The sequence below is a fragment of the Ahaetulla prasina genome, chromosome 4 (genome assembly GCF_028640845.1).
Source record: "Ahaetulla prasina isolate Xishuangbanna chromosome 4, ASM2864084v1, whole genome shotgun sequence".
Classification (NCBI taxonomy): domain Eukaryota; kingdom Metazoa; phylum Chordata; class Lepidosauria; order Squamata; family Colubridae; genus Ahaetulla; species Ahaetulla prasina.
Window position 1 is genome coordinate 60,012,739 of NC_080542.1, and position 18,624 is coordinate 60,031,362.

An 18,624-nucleotide genomic window follows, 5' to 3' on the forward strand; every position below is an offset into this window, starting at 1 on the left:
CACTAAGCTGGCAGGAATAACCAACACTCCAGAAGACAAGCTCAAGATCCAAAAAGAGCTTGACAGCCTTGAACAATGGGCCCTATCTAACAAAATGAAATTCAACAGATAAAAGTAAGGTTTTACATTTAGACAAGGAAGTTGTATAGGTTTAGACTAGATGAAATTTGGCTTAATGCCAGTAACTATGAGAGGGATCTTGCAGTCCTAGTGGACAATCACTTAAATATGAGCCAATAGTGTGTGGCAGAAGCCAAAGCAGCCAATCCACTCCTAGGCTGCTTTAATAGAGAAATAAAATCAAGATCACGTGAAGTTCTAGTACCACTTTACAAAGCCTTAGTAAGACCACACTTTGAATACTGCATCCAGTTCTGGTCACCAATCATCATAAAAAAGATGCTAAGACTTTGGAAAGGGTGCAGAGAAGAGCAGCAAGATGATTATAAGGCTGGAGACTAAATCATACGAAGAACTGTTACAGGAACTGAGTACGTCTTATCTAATAAAAATAAGAACTAGGGGTGACATTACAGCACTATTCTAATATTTAAGGGGCTCCTAAAAAACCCCCAGGGTCAAACTATTTTCCAAAGCACCAAAAGGAAAGACAAAAAAATGTGGTTGGAAACTAACCAAGGAGAGAAACAATCTAGAACTAAGGAGAGAAATTTCCTAATGGTAGAGCAATCAACAAATGGAATAGCCTGCCTTCAGAAATTGTGGATGCTCCATCACTGGAGACTTTCCAAAAGAGACTTTGTCTGAAATGGTATAGTGTCTCCTGCTTGAGCAGGGGGTTGGACTAGAAGACCAACTCTAGGTCCCTTCCACCTTTGTCCATGTTCTATGAAATACTGGCTGCAGTTACACTATAATCTTGCTATGAGTTTGATGGACAATGTCATGTCTATTATCAGGCAGGATCAGAGACAGAATATTTGCCTCATAGCTGATGCATAAGAAGGACCGCTAAATCTGTTGCAGTGCAGTTGCTATAAATACTTGATTCTAAATTGTCTAGCAATTTTGATAATTTGATTTATCAATTGCACCAATTTTCCTGTTTAGGGTCATTTTATTTGTGTGTGTGTGTGTGTACGTATTCCTTTTTATTTTTAAGATTTATGGTAATCTTTGATCATAAAAAATCAAATGAAATTAAATGTTAGAACATACAAGTTGTTTCCACTTATCAGACATAATTAGGACATGTACTCCATGGCTAAGCAACATGATCCTAAGACACAGTCATGTTACCACTGCAGTTATGATGCCAGTTCTGACAGTCCCTATTGGCATCGTCAAGTGAATCCCACACAGTGGTAGCATCCCATGTCCATGAAATTGCTGTTTGCAATCTCCTACCAACTTCCCTGTTAACTTTGTTTGCCACAAGCTGGCAATGAAGGTGACAAATCACAGTCATGACTGTGGGACACTGCAATATTGTAATTATGAGCCAGTCACCAAGTGCCCAATCACTACCCAAATTACAGTACAATTTCATGGCTATGGGGATTCGGTAATGGTTGTAACTATGTACATTGTAAATACTCCTTGTTTGGTACAATGATAAGTTCAAACAGTCACTAATTGAGTGGTTGTTAAAGAGGTCTACCAATAAAGGACAAAAGCTAGAGCTATAAGAATAAACAAGGCAACATTCACAGCCAGAACTATGAAGGAAATAACAGCATAAATGATACATTTTAAAGAAAATGTATATTTGTAGATCAATAAATATTCAGTGTTATTATCTATACCTGATACATTTGCCCAGACTTTTAAATAGCAAATTTATAACTGACTAATATTGGTCTTTTGACAGAGAGGTGTTTTTTTAAAAAAAATCAGCCTAAGAAATGATTATGGTGGTATTCTTTCCAGAATTTCACTAGTGGTAGAATTTCACTAGAGTGGTAGTATCACCAAAAAGATGACCCACCTTGAAAAGAAGCCCTATCACGTTTTTGAGCGCATGCAATCAAATTAAGTCCCACCCACAAAAGTAGCCCTAATTAAGACCATGCCCACCCCAGGGTACAGTGGTGGGGCAAAGCACATGGGTAAAAAATAAGCTAGGGTGGGGATGTGGGGTGGAGCTGCCCTACTTACCAGGCCTCGCACACCCTGACACCTGCCTCGTCATCTTCTGCGGCCGCTTGCCACCACTCACACGCATTGCCCTGGCCTCCATTTTGCCTTCGGATGTCTGCCGGAAGGCATCTGCAGTCGATAGCAGAGCTCCGGATCAATCTGGAGTTCTATTATCGGCTGCAGAGGGCTTTCCAGAAGGCATCTGCAGCCAATAACAGCACTCCAGATTGATTCGGAGTTCTGTTATCAGCTGTAGATGCCTTCCGGCAGGCATCCAAAGGCAAAACACAGGCTGGGGTGATGGATGCGAGTGGCCACAGAAGAAGTGAACTCCTGCTGGGCAAGGCTGTCGGTGCCACCAGTGTGAGGTGAGTCAATAATTAGAACCTTCCAAAAAGAAGGCCTAGCCATTTTTTCAGGGGTCAAAAGAAAATAAGACCCGTCGTTTTTTAAATATCCCACGATAAAATTGATAAATGTTTTGACTGAATAAGTCAACATTAAAAATATTTTTATTATGTAATACTGAGTCAAATGTATATTTTTATATAATACAGCCCTTCCTAAGATTGCATATTTTCAAATTGACTATATACCCATACTTTTCAAAAAAAAAATTATAACTTCTTAAATATATGGAAACACGAAAAGCAACTGGTGCACATACTTCAATCGGAGGCTTATTATAAAATATCATTTTAAATATTGTAAAATTTCTTCTACAGCTTCACTATAGTTCCCTTTAGTAAAGTTTACATAACCAATTTTGAAGGCTTGAAAGATCCTGCTGATTATGCAAGTTACTCTCTGATTTTCTACTAAATTTTGCTACAAAAATATTCATAACAATGCTGGCATGTAAACTACAGCTGGTATTATCTTTGATTATTCATCTTGTGATTTTATAAAAAGCCATCAAACTGATATTAGATTACTAATTAACACTCTAAATCACATGTGTTCAACCCTGCAACTTTAAGACTCCCAGAATTCTTTACCCAGCATTAATTAGTAATCTAATATCAGCCCTTGATATATTTAGAAAACCTGAAATCAGTCATTTTTGCTGGATGTGGAAAAGGATTTTGCTATAATAGCTCTGGGAATAAATAAATAAATTTTACTCAAAGATTTTCACTTTTTTACCAAGTAGATTAAAGTGGTATTCTATTGGCTTCAATAGAATTATTATATATTCAACATACTTTCATGTGAAACTGATAAAGGATATCCCAAAGGTGCTTTTTTTTCAAAAGGCAACTGGACTTCGTTTTTTCTTGAAGACATTTCACTTCTCATCCAAGTTTTTTCAGTTCTGAACTGAATGGTGGAGGAGGGAAGAATTTATATTCGTTGTAGTCATCTGGTTCTTAACACTCTTCTAAGAGTTGTTGAGGCCACTTGCAAGTTTGTTTTGTGCTCCCAGGAACACCTGAATAGTGCAAATGGGCGTGCAACCTTGGAAATGCTGAAAGGACTGTGTTAGGTCTTAATGTAGATGGTCTCTTTGACCCATCTTTCAAACCAGTGGTTCTCTGTCCAGAATGTGAACTTTGCTGTCTTCAAAAGAGTGACCTTTGTCTTTCAAATGCAGATGGACTGCTGGATTTTATCCTGGTGGATTTGTTTTCCTGTGTTGTGCCATATGTTTATTGAATGGTTGTTTTGTTTCTCCAATGTACAGATCTGTATATATTTGTATATATCACTGCATTGTACTGCATATATCACATTGCCCAGTTTGTGTTTGGGTGATTTATCCTTGGGATGGGCAAGCTTCTGCCTTAGTATATTTTTGGGTTTAGAACATGTATGTATATTGTGTTGGTTGAAAATCCTCCTCACCATTTCAGATATTTCTACAGCATATGGAATGACAACATTGTTTCATTTGTTGTTCTCTTCTTTGTCTATTATGGAGGAGTTCCTGCTGGGTCTTTTTTTTTAATTTGATGAAGGTCCAGTTGGGTTAGTCACAAGTTCTGAGAACTTCCTTGATGTATTTTAATTCTTTTTCTTTTCCATCTTTATTGGTTTAAACTTTAAACTTTAAATCCAGTGTTGTAGGGTTCTGATCACTCTCATTTTGTGCTCTAGTGGGTGCTGAAAATAAAAATGTAGATATTGATCTCTGTGTATGGATTTTCTGTAAACTTTGGTGTTAAAGCTTCTGTCTTCCTTAATGTGTAATGCACAGTCCAGGAAGGTGACACTATTATCCTTAACATCTTCCAAAGTGAACTTAATGTATCTGTCCACAGAATGGATGTGTTTGGTGAAGGCTTCTAATTCCTGTGCTTTAATCTTGACTCAAGTATTGTCTACCTACCTATACTGCCAGTGAGTGGATAGAATTCCTGTGAAGGAGTTATTATGGCTTTAATTTCTGCCTCTTCCGGGTAGAAATTGGCCACAATGGGGACACACAGCATAGCCATGTTTTTATCTGTAGAAACTTTTATTGAATTTAAAATAGGTAGCAGTCAGCAGAGATCCAGCAAATATTCTGGACACTGGACCTCTGACCATCCCAAGCCCAGCAATGCAAAGACAAAACCACTCAAAGCCCAAAATGTGGTACGAACACCCAGCCATCCAGCGAGTTCTGTAATACAAGCCACCCTGGTGGCCCTGTGCTCCACCATATTCAGTTGACTTTCTGCTGCTTCAGATGATGTAGGAGTGATTTTTTTTTTATTTGCATTTATATCCCGCCCTTCTCCGAAGACTCAGGGCAGCTTACACTATGTTAAGCAATAGTCTTCATCCATTTGTATATTATATACAAAGTCAACTTATTGCCCCCAACAATCTGGGTCCTCATTTTACCTACCTTATAAAGGATGGAAGGCTGAGTCAACCTTGGGCCTGGTGGGACTTGAACCTGCAGTAATTGCAAGCAGCTGTGTTAATAACAGACTGTCTTAATTTTTAACTCTCCATGAGGTATCTGCTGGCTTCATGAAGTCTTCTTTCTACAAGGAGATTGCCACACTGAACAAGAATACAGTCTTGAGATCCCAGCACTAGGCCAGGTGTGCTTGTCAGTAATGAGAGCAAGAAGACAGTAAATATGAATAATTCCACTTATAAACACTTTCAGATTTTGGGAAATCAGTTTCGGGACTGATTAATCATCCAAGAAAATCCAGATATAAACCTATTGTGATTCATTTGTTTTTTCTATGTGATAACTTACCACTGCTATTGCAGTAGGTTGCATTAGATACATACCTTGAGTATCTACAAATTTAATTTGTAAGATTAAATAGACCCTTTTGAATAAAAGATTATCTGTTACTTCCTAATAGTAAATTCCTTCGAATGAAATTTAAAAATTACGAATAGCAGAATATTCAACTTGCTTCAGAATTTCATGTATCCCTTTTCAAAATACCGTATATACTCGAATATAAGCCGATCCGAGTATAAGCCGAGGTCCCCAATTTTACCCCAAAAAACTGGGGTAAACTGGGGACTCGAGTATAAGCCGAGGGTGGGAAATGAGGCACCTACCGGTCGGCGAAACCCTCCCTCCCTCGGCCGAGAAGGCTGGCGGCTCCCCCGCCCCGCCCTCTCACTGCACCGGCAGGGCTTCCCCGCGCTAAAGCAAAAGCCCGCCAAGTTCGCGCCGGCCGGTATAATGTGAAAAAAAGAAAAAAAAAAAACTCGAGTATAAGCCGTATATACTCGAGTATAAGCCGAGGGGACGTTTTTCAGCACAAAAAACGTGCTGAAAAACTCGGCTTATACTCGAGTATATACGGTACATTCTAAGAATTTGCTCAAATAGTGAAATGTGAATATATTATATCTTAAGAATATTCTATTCTGTAATAGAATTTGTATCTTTTCCAAAATAAGGTATAAGAGAAATATTGAACCATATCCCACAATTATTTGATAGCTGATATTTTAATTTTGTTTTTTAGAAAAGGAGTTTAGCCTAAAATACTTTTTAGTACATATTTCTGTCTGTAATGATTGTTTACTAGATGCCGTTTGGAAGCTTGTAATTAGGACATGAAAAACAATAGCCATCCTTTGCTAGTATTGAGAACTATATTGCCTCTGAAGATGGGCATGCCATTTTTGTGGCTAACTGGAACTGAGATGTTTTATTTTCCATGTATTTTAAAATAATAAAGCAAGTGACTATGATAACATCTTGCAGTGGTGGTAAGTTACAAATCATTTGAAATTACACCAAGTTTTGTTTGAATTCACCAGTTAATGATTGTACAAATTGGCCGAGTCATATATGCGTGTGTGTGTATGGGTGAAAATTGTGAATATGTGAAAATTACATTTTATGATTAAAATGTAGAGACTTTAAAATGATTCATATTTCCAAATCTAAAGTATTCCTATTGACTTTCAGCTTGCTTTGATATCCCAGAAAATTGACAGAAAATGCAAAACAGTGAAGTAATAAAGCCTGCCAAATACTTTTCTGAAGTGGAGAAGAGTGTGCTGCTGGCATTAGTTGAGAAATATAAGTATGTACTTGAGTGTAAAAAGAGTGATGCAAGGACTATTGCATTGAAACAACGGACCTGGCAGGCCCTTGCTCATGAATACAATTCCCAACCAAATGTATCACTCCGAGATTTTAAGCAGTTGAAAAAATGTTGGGAGAACATCAAGGCTCGGACAAAGAAAATAATGGCACATGAAAGACGAGATAAGGTAAAAAGATGCATTAGTCCACTTATAAGTAATCACATCCTAGGAAAAGAGAAGATCACCAACATGATACCAGACCAAGTATATTTTTTACAGACTCCACCAGAAGAAGATTCTGAGTATCAGCCTGAAACGTCCAATCAAGGTACAGTCATAATCTAGTGACCTGTATTAATCTTTTTTTTTCCTATTTCAAAAATAGATAGGAGATTTGCACTGCATTTATCCACTGATATCTGTATAATGACATCAGTTTCAAAGTGTAAACAAATCACATGTACAATTCACTATATAATTAGTGAGACATAATTCACTGCTTGCAATAACAGCAAGATCGGTCCTGAACTGTGTCGTAGGTAAGCATCATTACCATATTTTTATCTCAAAGTAGGAGAGAGAGAAAATCTTTGACAGTTGAGTCCTTCCTGAACATAGAGATAGGAATACTAAAAACTGCAGGGGGCAGAGTGCAACATATGCTTTATTATGGCTGGTATTGTAGCAGACACATGGGTGAGACTAAGCTTTGCTTCTGGAAGGAGGTATTTGGAATTTCTATTTGTATTTTATCAAGCTTTTTAAGGATTTATACTACATTTCTGGCAAGTCTTTAGGAGATGGGTAGGATAACTCCTTTATTTTCTTACTAATTGTTTAAAATTTTGGTTTTAAAAATTTAACTTGCCTTTTGATGTCATATGTTTAATTCCCAATTAGTTAGATTGTTAAATTATTAACAATAATCTTCTGTACAAAGGGTACTATTTTAAAAATGACTGTGTACAAATTTGTATAATGTTTTAGTATTTTGTTTTATTAAGAAGTTACAGAAAGCCTACTACAATTGTACAGTTTATAATGGTAAAATAGCCTCTCTTTTTTCAAAAATACAGCTTTGAAAATCACAGTAATCTACTTAATGTAAATGCATCTTATAAACAATTGAAACAACGTTTAATGTTTAATTATCTGAAGTGGAGCATTTTGGGATAGAGTCTTCTCCTTGTCATAAACAGAAAAAGGTACCTATAATTCTACAAACAAAAAGAGAAGCTAGGACAAATTTCCTATACCTTCCTCTTGCAGTCCATTGAGTTCAAAGTGCCTAGGATGGATAATATTGCAAAACTGACAACTTCTTGAATCCGGACATTAAGTTTAAATTTGTGGATATTTCCTCGTTCAATAAACTAGATGAATAGAATAGAATAGAATAGAATTGAATTGAATTGAATTTTATTGGCCAAGTGTGATTGGGCACACAAGGAATTTGTCTTTGTGCATATGCTCTCAATGTACATAAAAAAAAGATACGTTCATCAAGAATCATAAGGTACAATACTTAATGATAGTTATAGAGTACAAATAAGCAATCAAATCATACTAGGAAACAGTCAACTGAAACAGAATTTCAGCCTTATTTCCAAGCTCGGAACTGAGGTAAGTAGGAAATATTTACATAATGTACCAGAAGTGAAACATTTTCAAAAGTGAAAATTATATGCATATACATATATCGACTTCAATCTTTCTTTCCAATTGCCTTTAGCAGTTTGGGGAAGAGGGGTGTCCACTCTAAAATATGTTTGTAATTTCCTATTGTCCTGCTGTAGACAATTTTGCTATTTAGTGTATCCTGAATGTTCATGGAAGATTACAGGAATGTTTTTAGTTATGCAGTGTCATTTTATTTTTAACATTGAAATCTTAACCTCCCTATAGAATCCTTTTTCTTCATAACAAATCACTAGATGTATAGTACAACTGTTTGTGGTTTGCCAAGGGCATTCAGTAAATGTCATACTGATAATGGGAATCCAGGTATATTTCAAAGACAGTCTTTCCACAAGGTGAATTAAATCTAATGGGAATTCTTTTTGAAAAAACCTCATACAGTTTTTAACTGTTTCTTGTATTTTCCCAGAATCTTTCAGTGTTATTAACAAAGAATCATGTGATGAAGAGAAAGGACTTGTACATTTTCAGGTATGTGAAGGTACCTCACAGTCTGAGCCTTCCTGTTCAGCAGTCAGAGTAACTGGAAATAAAAACTTCAGAAATAAAGCTGCTCAAGAAAGTGATTTGAAAAAGATGCATGAAGAGGAACACCATCAGCAAATGTCTATTTTACAACTGCAGCTAATCCAAATGAATGAAGTACATGTGGCAAAAATTCAACAGATAGAAAGGGAATGTGAAATGGCTGAAGAAGAACACAGAATCAAGATGGAAGTGTTAAACAAAAAAAAAATGTACTGGGAAAGGAAACTTCAGACTGTTACAAAAGAATGGCCTGTATCATCTTTTAACAGGCCATTCCCTAATTCACCCTAATACATGCAGCAGCTGGTGATTCATTAGACTGAAGTAACTTGATCATCAGAAAATAGTTTGAGATTAGGTTCAATTCCTGTATTTAGAATGACAGTGTAATTGTTGGCTATGAACAAATGTCAATAAATACCTAAAGTAGGGTTTAGGTAGGTTTTCATTTAATAAAACAACAAAGAAATCTCCATATTTTTGGAGGCAAAATGTTGATATAACTTTTTAATGGAATTCTTTTGAAAAACCTCATACAGTTTTTAACTGTTTCTTGTATTTTCCCAGAATCTTTCAGTGTTATTAACAAAGAATCATGTGATGAAGAGAAAGGACTTGTACATTTTCAGGTATGTGAAGGTACCTCACAGTCTGAGCCTTCCTGTTCAGCAGTCAGAGTAACTGGAAATAAAAACTTCAGAAATAAAGCTGCTCAAGAAAGTGATTTGAAAAAGATGCATGAAGAGGAACACCATCAGCAAATGTCTATTTTACAACTGCAGCTAATCCAAATGAATGAAGTACATGTGGCAAAAATTCAACAGATAGAAAGGGAATGTGAAATGGCTGAAGAAGAACACAGAATCAAGATGGAAGTGTTAAACAAAAAAAAAATGTACTGGGAAAGGAAACTTCAGACTGTTACAAAAGAATGGCCTGTATCATCTTTTAACAGGCCATTCCCTAATTCACCCTAATACATGCAGCAGCTGGTGATTCATTAGACTGAAGTAACTTGATCATCAGAAAATAGTTTGAGATTAGGTTCAATTCCTGTATTTAGAATGACAGTGTAATTGTTGGCTATGAACAAATGTCAATAAATACCTAAAGTAGGGTTTAGGTAGGTTTTCATTTAATAAAACAACAAAGAAATCTCCATATTTTTGGAGGCAAAATGTTGATATAACTTTTTAATGGAATTTCCAAATATGCCCAATAACCCACTCTTTTCCATGGTAGCCAGCTCAATCCAATTGGGCATTTTATGTTATGTTATTTTTGTAGCTGACTTTTTCAATTAATTATTTAATGATGAATGTATCTTAAGGTAGAGTTACTAAGACTTGAAGAGTGACTCAGTTGAATTATCAAGCAAGGTAAAAAGGGTAATAATATAGCAATTGCTGTACAAGAAAAGGAATTCAGATTTCCAACAGTTATCTGATTGACTGTCTGTTCAATCATAGTTATAATTGTGGAATACTAGAAATGTGTGTTCCCCCCTTTCTGCCTTCACTTCTGTCCTGATAGATCATCTAGTCTATTGCCCTTGATTTGCACTGCATGGCACAATCAGCCCACTAGCTGGCATCTGGCCTGCAGTAAAAAGAAATAGCCCACTTCTATTTGCAGCCTAGTCCTATGAATGTTTTATCCAAAGTAAATGCATATAAGTTTGCAGTTTATTAATTTTATGCAAGTACTGCTTGTGGATGTTTGTGGCTTCCTGCTACTATGTACACACATATTACTGGACACATGTTTAGAGGCATAATGTTCAAAGCAACCCTTGTAGAGCTTTTACCTTTGAACAGATTAAAAAGTTGAAGGAAACAAATATAATATGAAATAGAAAGAAAACTATTCTATCTTTAACATAGCTAGTAGCCTGGAATGTCCACAATTCATATGTAGCATTATTATTTCACTATTATTTCAGCAAAGATGGTAGGGACTAGCATTTTTTCAGAGTAGGAATTCTGTTATGTTCATTGGGTTTCCAACAAATCCGAAATGGTTTCCTTCTGGAGATTTCTACAGACAATTTTTTTTCACTCCATGCATTTCTGCTGATCACTGGCTTGAAGCTTAAGAACATTACCAAATCTTTTAAAAATCTGTAGACTAAAGTTATTATTCATAGAAAGCTACCAGTAAAACAAAAGGGAGGCGCAGCTCATTTCTGAAGGAACAACCTCATAGCTTTACAACCATCCTAACATATTTTTAATTACTTATTCTGTTCTCCTTTTGGGTAATTCTAACTTAACAAAAGGACATTGCTTTCTTATTCAGGTTTATAGGTGAGGTTGTAATGAATGTTGTGAACAACCTGAATCCAGAATTTAAACATTTGCTTGTTGACTAGCTTGTGTGTTGAATTTAGTTAAAGCAGTGGAATCTCATCCTTTGTAGAACCAAAATGGGCAAAACCAAAACAATTTATTTATTGTATTTTTTTTTTGGCTTAAATCAAGAGGCAAAAACCATTGGAGTTTTTAAAGCAACTAACTTCATTTTAATATAAGTCTATTATCAAAAAAATCAGTGCAAACTGTGGTTCATATTTTGCACTAAGTAAATTAAATTTTGTTATTGGTATGAATATATTATATATTTCCATAGTAAACATTTATTTTATTTTTTTCTAATCATTGGTCATTATGCCACTGATAGCAGAAAATTCTGGATAAGAGATTTCACTATGCATTCAACCACATACACTGAAATTATATTTACAGCTTCAGTGACTATTGGATTATGTTTTAGATATCATTTGTTACTTTTCTTGAGTATGCAACATACTAAGACCCAATTATTACTTCCAGTATTATAAAGAAGAAATTAATTTTTATATATTCTGAGTTTACATTTACCTATAAAAAAGCAAGCTAAAAGTTAATGAAATCATAATTTTACACAAATTAGTGTCATTTAATTATTTATATATTTACAAATAATTGTGTGATTTTTCCAGTCAGTTTAGTAGCATTTTTCAATGGCCTAATTTGATAAAAACAATCATGTCTTTGAATTTTAGTTTGTTTCAAACTTGTGTTTGTTTATTTTTAATAGTTGAATATTGGGGAAAAGTCTTTTCCAGGCTATCTACATACTGTTCTTATTGAATGGGATTGTGATTGGTTTTTTTTTTAAATTTACTATTTTTAAATAAACCAAACTAAATAAAAATAAGGGAATTATTTTAAAAAACCAAATAAATGGGAAAAGACCCAAAGAATCATCAATATTAAGACATGGCTGAAAATGAAAGAGAAAGTAAGGCATGCAATTATTTAATTCTATCATACCTGGAACTAATATGATAAAGATAAAATCCAAAGAGATACCATTAAGCATACTCAGGGGGATGAGTAAATTGGGACTTTTCAAAGGTTATGTCAACCACTGTTTAATACAAGGAATGAAATGTAATTTTTAATTTTGAGTGAGTCTTGTTGAAATTAACAATCTTCCTTTTTGTGATTCCATTGGAAATATGCTAAATATCTTAGTATAATGGCTAAATATCTGGCTCAATTTGTTCTATCCAATTTCATTCATGAAGGTAAAGTTGTATGAATATTTGTTTAATAACTGTATGTTTAACAGTTTTTAAACTTCTAAGAGGTCTCTTTGCACTACTGATATTTAATCTGTATAGATGTTCTGATTCATTGTTTTAGTTCAACCCTCTGCATATTTCAGAGCAGGCTAACATTATAGATGAGTTGCATCTCACACTGCACAAGTTGTGAACAACCAAGCTAAATGCAACGATTAGCACTCTTGAAGTGTGTTTGGCTTAATGGGTCACCAGTTGTTCAGATCTTTGTTCATTTTATATTCAATTTCTAGTGAATGTCCCATAATATATAGCACATTATTCTCATTATACTATGTCTTGATTTCTATCACTAGTTATCATTAAAGTTTATAAATGTCAAATATTAGCATGGGCAAAGAGAACCTTGAAGTAGCAATATCGTGAAGATAAGACATATAAATAACAATTTGTTGAGTATCTGTTTCTGCTACCATATTCACCAAGTTCTGGTTGTGTAAGTTTATGGCTGGTGGCGCATACCATGCTAGCTTAAAATGTGGTTTGTTCAGTTTGGCTTAGCCATTGTCTTATACATCAGAATTTATGGTTTAGCATTATGTATGATATAACATTTAACCAAGACGTTATGTGTAGCTTCAATATTGGTGCAAATAGGACAGCTCCATCATTTGTTTCCTGAGTACTGAAAAAAAACCTAACTGGGTTGAATCAAATCCTTCTAAATTTAGCCATTTTGTTCCAAATTTGAGAATGAGTTGACACTACCAATCAATCTGTCTACTTTATTCAAATAATTCTAACTTGCATTGGATCTATCCATTTGACAAATGCATATTACAGAGCCTTTTTGAAATCTCTTCAAATTGCAAGAAACCATCTCAAATATCCTCAGATAAGTACCTCTTCAAATTAGTACCAAAGCTGTTTCTGCTTTTTACAGAATTCTTTTCAAAAGTACATAATGGAAAATATGGAAAATTGCTATTATGTCCAAATATGAATTGTTGCCCTATTTGGTCTCTGGAACCAGAACCTTATGCTTTATATATAAATATTTAAAGAATAAGGGGAACCTTGTTATGTATCTTGGTTTCATGATAACATTTTTGATGAAGGATTTGTTCAGTAATATTTATTTTTTCATCAAAAGAGACTCCAAAAAAATCCATAATGAAAATTAATAGTAGGTGTACATTTTAGTGCCTTGTCTATTGTATAATGTGTAATCAAATTATGGATTTCTTATTAAAAATGTATCTAAATATTGCTAGTAGAAAAATTCCATATGCCTATAGTTGCTCCCAATAAATCATGATGTATTAATTAATCTTGCATTTTTCTTTCAGTGTAAAATCATAGGTTGCTTGATATTCACTGTAAACAGCAGCAACTCTAAGTACATTGAGAAAAGAAAAGAGGATGACATGTTGATTACAATTAAACAAAATACGAGAAAATAATTTAAATAAGGCATCAGCATATACAGAATGTTCTCTAAATGCTAATTAATATAAAATAGTGACTAGAACAATAGTGATGGTAAAAGTTTCAGTTATATAGACAATGAATAGAGTACAAAACACATGTACAATATAGTCACATTCTCCCTAATGAAAACAAACTTTCACAAATGTTTGTATACAGATTAAACTACAATTAATTGAATCACTACTTGCCTGAAGTCCACAACACATGGAAACAAAATTTAACTACATAGATAAAGATGCTGAGTCAGACTTATGGTGCCTACATCTGAGAAAATATCTTGAGTAGTTACTCAACACATACTTACAGTAGCAAAGTTATACAGATAAAGTAGGTATTGATAAAAAACTGTAAGTGTAGTCCTTGACTTACAGTTCATTTAGTTGCCATTCAAAGTGAATGTTTTTCATACTTAATGACCATTGTTCCATCCCCATATAATAGAACATATAAAATAGAATATGGTGGAGAAAACTGTTCCATGTAGGATCGTGGGTTGCTGAAGAGGTAGGAATGAAGGAACACCGACGTTTCTAAAAAATGAATTTTATATTTTTATGAACAGAATTCTGAATTGAAAAAGTTGTGCTTTTAGTCCTGAAATTTTACGTAAAGCCCACAAGAGGTTCTGTTATACTTGTAGAAATGTCTATGACTTTGTCTCCTCAACAGGAAGTTGTTGAGTCAAATGAATAAAGTAAAATAGGTGAGCCAGGTGCTGGTTTTATGGTAACCTAAGATAATGAATACATCCACTTGTTTTAAATCACCAGAAACTGAATTCTCAATTTTCTGCTCAAGTTGATTGCAAATCAGTGTACAGTTTATACGTTCCTGACATTTATTACACCAAATAGTATTTAAGGGAAACACCATGCATTTTAACAGTCTCTGTTGAATGGCCTCTTGTCCCATTCACCTCAGATATATAGGATTAATATTCAGGAAACTGTTTTTCTATTAAAATTTCTGGGAAGTGTCCTCATTGTTTATTTCTTCTTACCTTGGAATTGATTTTAGCTGTTCTAAAGCTCTGTAGTGGTCTCCAGATAACAACAACAAAATATACTGTGCTCTGAAATATTTCTGCCCAGCATTTCATGATTTGCCATTTTAGCATAGTTGAGCTGGCAGTGACACTGCAGAAAATACTATACATTGATTAATATTTTATTATATTTTGCTAAATATTATGATTTAATGTTTGCTTCAGGGAATAAATCCAACTTGTACAGTTCTAGTTGTCCATCCCCAAAATGATTTTTTGTAATAATTCAATTTTGCAAATGCTGTTTTTCTTTCTTAGAAATATTCCATATAATCCTAAATTAGAAATTTGAATTTGTTTTACACCATTATTTAGTTAAATAATGAAGAGGATCTTTGGAACTTAGTTATATGTATTGCTGCTTTGGAGGAATGGTGACTTTAACTAAATAATTGGAAATGCCTTGCAGCTTCCATGGCAGGGCTATGATATAGAATGTCTATATGCAGGGAGGAAAAGACAGAAGTCCACTCAAAACCAGCTAAGTATTTATCAGATTTCATCATCTCTTTTTTATTCTTAAAACAATCCATTCACTTGTTTCTATTTTCATTTATATAACCCATTTTGACTCTTTCTTTCTATTTTATCCTCAAAAGCTCTAATCTAGATTCGGTTGAAGAACAAGTTATCCCAAACCATGACTAAGTAAGGGTTTAAGATGGCGTGATCTTGTTAATGAACAGAACTATCATTAGTTGCATTGATATGTTTTATTGACTGTGTATCATAGCCAGTTTTTTGTTCTTCAATCTCTTTCTTCCCACACAAATCAAAAACAGTTTATCACGTTGACCTAATTCCCTCCTACAAGAGTTTGTCTTTTTTGCTTCTAAATAAAATATACACTTGCATTCTTATTCTTCCCCCCAATGGTAACTGTTCATCTTTAATGCACATGAAACACAACATTATAGCAATAGCACTTAGACTTATATGCCACTTTACAGTGCTTTACAGCTCTCTCTAAGCGGTTTAGAGTTAGCATATTTGGCACCAACAATTTGGATCATTTTACTGATCTCAGAAGGATGGAAGGCTGACTCAACATTAAACCTGATGAGATTTGAACAGATTGCAGTCAGCCAGCACTCAGCAGAAGTAGCCTGCAGTACTGCACTCTAACCACAGCACCACCATCGCTCATATATAAGGGATCAAACAATTCAAATGGAACAAAATTAATTTTAAAAGTACAGGTAATCCATGGGTTATGAGCGTTCCTGTGGCGAACGTCTGAAGTTACGCAATAAGTCCCGAAACTACGAATATTGCAGCACCACAGTTCTCCCTTACAAACAACCGCAGAGACTCTGCAACATTGCCAGCCAAAGTGGAGTGGATCCACCCATCAAAAGCTCTATATCGGTATGCAATGGGCTGGTGGAGGCCCACAGAGTCTTGAACAGAGTGTTGGAGGGGTGGATCCGCCACTCAGAAACTCCATTTTGGCTTGCAACAGGCAAAAGGAGGCCCCACGGATGCCTCAACCAGAAGTGAAATGCTCCGAATTCTGCTACTGGCTCGCTTCATTACCAGTTCACTTTACACATGCATGCACAGTGCATGCCAAATGCACGCTTTATGCGCGCATGCTAGTGCATGCCAAGTACATGCTTCATGTGTGCATGCACAGTGCACAGTGCGTGCCAAGCATGCCCCTTGCACGCATGTGCACCGCATGTGCTATCACACAGCACTGAAAAAGAAGGATTTAGAAGCCGTTTCTGGGTCTTCAAAGGTAAGTAGAACAGCAAGTGGGGGAAACAGCTGTGCCACATGATTTACATTCGCTAGAAAGCTGGATTTCATTCATCAACAAATGGCTGTTCATCAACATTTCCAGACCTATTGCACAGTTAACTGCTATTGAGCCAGGTACTAGGCAAAACAAATACTCAATTGCTCTGGAACCAGTAAATAGAAAAAAGGTTTATTTAGGCTGAAGCCTCGGCACTCAATGAGTCTTTTGTATTAAAGTTTGATGCAAAATCAGTGCTGGGAGCTTCTGCCTCTCAGCGTCTTTTTGTAGGCGAGGTCATGCCCACCTTCCACCTGGACACTTCTGCCTGCTCAACCGCCAGCCAGCAATCAACTAGCTGGTCTCAGTCAACAGATGTCACAAAACCAAATCTAGGGGTAACGTGTGCTCCACCCATCCAGCCCTGAATGATTGCTTGGCTCTGTGGATCTACCTCTGTGAGCCAGACTGGGAAGCACTTTCCACCCACCATAGGTCAGCTGCTCAGCGGCCAGATCTTGGCCTCCTGGCACGTCGCCAATCAGTCATTCTGGGCAGCCAGAAATGCTATCATCGCTTGCCACTGCTGCTTGGGAATCACTGTTCCATCCGCCTGCCAGTCAGCTATTCAGCATCCAATACTTCCTCAGAGATTCAGGATCTTTGAAAGATATAGTTCAGTGGTTCTGAGATCATGTTTGTCAGCTCCTTCAGAATGCAATGGAATGCAATGCATCTGGGCCTGATATTTTGAATTTAGAGTGGATAGAATGGATAAAATGTTCTCTAACCATTTTCTTGCCTATTCTTAATCCAATATGAGCCGTGGTGAGGCAATGGTTAGAAAGCAATATTGCAGGCTTCCTCTACCCATAGCCAAGATTTCAATCCTGACCGGCTTAAGGTTGATTAAACCTTCCCTCCTTCCAAGGTTGGTAAAGTAAGGACCCAGATTGTTGGAAGAAATATACTGACATTTTGTAAACCACTCAGAGTTGTAAAGCATTATATAGCAGTATTTAAGTCTAAATCTTGGAGCACTAGGAAATTACCAGAAGACTGGAAAAGAGCTGTTATGGTTCCCATCTTCAAAAAAGATAAAAAAGAAAAGAAAAAACAACAACCCCAGAACCACAACCAAGAAACTACAGACCAATCAGCCTCACATCAATACTTGGGAAAATCATGGAAAAGATAATCAAGAAAAAGATCTGTGAACACCTAGAGGCAGTGGTGGGTTGCTACCGGTTCACCCTGGTTCAGGTGAATTGGTATCGGTGGCAGCGGGAGGGTCCGTCCACCTGCCCAGACGTCATCAAAAACTCTCTGCGCATGCGCAGAAGTGCCACACGCTCCCAATAGCGAACTGGTAGCAAAGAAAATTTAAACCAACTTCTGCCTAGAGGTAAACAAAGTTATAACATGTTGGAATACAGTTAGAATGTATTGCATTGTATTGCAACAATTACAGAATTGATCAGCCAGTAGATGGCAGTGTTTAGTTAGCACCTATGGTTATAATCTATGGTTCCTTTGTTCTGAGGAGAGTTTCCTGTGACAGTTAAAAGTCAAGCAGCAAGGCTCATGCTGACTGTACACTGTACATTTTATTTAATCTGTATGGCTTTATAATAATCCTCTGCTACTATTTCTATAGGATAAAACATAATTTCCATAGAGTAAAACAGGATTTTCTAACAGGTTATGGGCCCAGCTTCAACCTAGAGACTACATCCAAGCGTGCAAACAGCATAAATCCACTGCCTAGAGATAAACCAATACAAACCCAGTACCCAAAGATGAACTCAGTATAAACACAGTAGTAAGCCAAAATTAAATATAAAGTTCAGCACAGAACAGAGCAAACCAGCATAGTCAGCTACAGCAAATAAGTGCAAGGTACAGCAACAGGAACAAGACTGCAACAGAATAAAAGATAAAAGATATAGC

At 35.8% G+C, this 18,624-nt stretch overlaps 2 protein-coding genes across 5 annotated transcripts in view; one reads left to right on the top strand and one right to left on the bottom strand.

Moving 5' to 3' along the window:
* MSANTD3 (Myb/SANT DNA binding domain containing 3) overlaps positions 1-9,323 on the top strand; it is a 28,672-nt gene extending 19,349 nt beyond the window's left edge. Inside the window, exons 2-4 of one of the 3 annotated variants that reach the window (XM_058180656.1) lie at positions 6,482-6,789; positions 6,883-6,931; positions 8,711-9,323. In XM_058180656.1, coding sequence (XP_058036639.1) covers positions 6,514-6,789; positions 6,883-6,931; positions 8,711-9,120 — 735 coding nt within the window. In that variant the 5' untranslated portion in view covers positions 6,482-6,513 and the 3' untranslated portion in view covers positions 9,121-9,323. Of the gene's footprint in view, positions 1-6,481; positions 6,932-8,710 lie in introns of all 3 variants that reach the window. The other 2 variants (XM_058180653.1, XM_058180654.1) reach the window with 2 other exon arrangements.
* Positions 1-18,624, bottom strand: part of PDCD6 (programmed cell death 6) — a 78,874-nt gene that overhangs the window by 6,890 nt on the left and 53,360 nt on the right. The gene's annotated exons all lie outside the window — the stretch shown is intronic.